Consider the following 1,987-nt stretch of genomic DNA (forward strand, 5'->3'; position numbering starts at 1 on the left):
TATTATACCACTTCCTTAAAACCCTGAAAACTCATCAGCTTTAAGGAATGGTCACAAGCTTCTCTTTCGATGTTCTTGATATTATGTCATCTAGTTGTTCAGATGTTTACCTTTTTCTATTAATTTCCAATTGGTAACGCTATAATTAATGCCTGGTTGAATTTATAGTGAATTTTGGAAATAACGAACTAGTTTGACGACATTTTCAGCTCACTATTTACCGTCCATTTTTTTTAGTTCTTGTCTGACATTCTGAACGAATAAACTAGCATTTATAGATTCGGAACCAATAGAAAGTTAAAAGCTGTTTCAAACAACATCCAAAAACAGAAAATTCTAAAATTATTTCGGACATGCTAAAGTCAATAAAATAAAGCATGTTATAATCTATATCTAACTAAGACTTAAAATATATTTTTATTAAACTACGATATATAATATACTTACCTTTATCGCTGAGGTGGAATTTATTTTTAAACGAATTTCTTTTAGGACTAACATGTCCCTTTATAATGGAACATTTGAAGAAAACCTAGATTTATGGAACGAAAATAAACGACCCCTGGCAGCTCCTGGTTCCATACAAGCTATAACATTTTACAACTTTGAAGGAAACACTAGCACCTCTCCAGACATGGAGGCATTTATTGCAGGGCCACCATCTGTTTCATCGAGTATTGGCTCTCTGTATGTGGTTTCACCATTAATCAGGCTGCATTTGCTATTTTAACAGTGATGTTTTTAAAGGTTTGCTGACGAATACGCATCTCCATACGACGTGTTGAACGCATCGACAGACCTTTCAGTAGAACTGGTTTTACTGCACCAGCTTTCCCGAGGAACGGTGACTTTACAGTCCAGCGATCCCAGTGATTACCCAATCATAGACGTGAATTATTTCGCTGAGGATGAAGATTTGGAGGTTTTCTATCTCGGAATACAAGAAGCATTGAAACTGGAAAACACAACAGCTTTTCAACGACTTGGGGCCACTGCCATCTATATTGATGTCCCCGTTTGCAATGATGCCTATGATAAACTGTCCAAAGACTGGTGGCTTTGCACCGTGCAGTATTACTCGATTTCGGTGAGCATAATGTTGAGATATACCTATTGAAAGATTGAGTAATTTCTATAATTTGGTCTAATAAGTGTATGAACATAATTTCCATGAATAACAAACAATATATACTTTAAATAATAGGAATGGGTGAGTACACACTGGATGGAATCAAAGAACCGGTCTTTTTGTATTGAAGTGTGTAATTTCTTGTCTTTTTTAAGCCTTCAATGGTACTTGGCCAAATGGGATCAAATGTACCTTTCAAGGCTACCTCTTCTTGAGACTACTTTGCCAATCATTTAACACGTAATTTGGTTTTGATTTATAAATCATTGGGTGCCAAATCAAAATTTGAAGAAATACTCGAAAAATGCGCGTCGCTCGCGCTTCTGTCGCGGTATGACTGTGTTGACATCGCGTTATGTCTAGACCCGGCATAATGTGAGTGCAATTTATCACGACTTTAACAAAAAGAAATCAACTCCTTTACAATATTTATCCCAGATTTCAGATATTGCGGGGTAATTCAGCATTTTTCACACATTGCTGCTATATTTCAACAATACTTAGAGCCTTCTAGAAAAATTATATTTTAATTATTTTTTCGTAACTTATGTAGACTCTTCATCCGGTGGGTACAACCGCTATGGGAACAAATACATCTACCTCTGTAGTGAGTTCCGAGCTAAAAGTGCATGGAATCGATCAACTAAGAGTGGTCGACGCTGGAATTATGCCGACCACAGTGTCTGGACATACAACGGCCGCTGTAGTCATGATAGCTGAAAAGGCTGCTGATTTAATTAAGGCAGACTATGGCTATGTTAACAATACGGCAATTTAATTTCAATAAACTGGAATGTATAATCTATTCAATAAAGCTAAATCGATTCAACAAATTATCATTATTGCCTAGTACTTTTT

The 1,987-nt window shown here is 36.0% G+C and overlaps 1 protein-coding gene across 1 annotated transcript; it reads left to right on the top strand.

Annotated features, from left to right (window-relative positions):
- Positions 1-492: 492 nt before the first annotated feature.
- Positions 493-1,958, top strand: LOC125503031 (4-pyridoxate dehydrogenase-like; the record flags this gene model as incomplete). The annotated part of the gene is given in 3 exon segments (XM_048662762.1): positions 493-687; positions 748-1,087; positions 1,683-1,958. Coding segments are annotated over 3 exon segments (760 nt in total), but the record flags the coding sequence as incomplete, so codon positions are not given.
- Positions 1,959-1,987: the final 29 nt, after the last annotated feature.

This window comes from Dendroctonus ponderosae, unplaced genomic scaffold, assembly GCF_020466585.1.
Source record: "Dendroctonus ponderosae isolate FM_Combo_2020 unplaced genomic scaffold, Dpon_F_20191213v2 Dpon_F_20191213_1117, whole genome shotgun sequence".
Classification (NCBI taxonomy): Eukaryota; Metazoa; Arthropoda; class Insecta; order Coleoptera; family Curculionidae; genus Dendroctonus; species Dendroctonus ponderosae.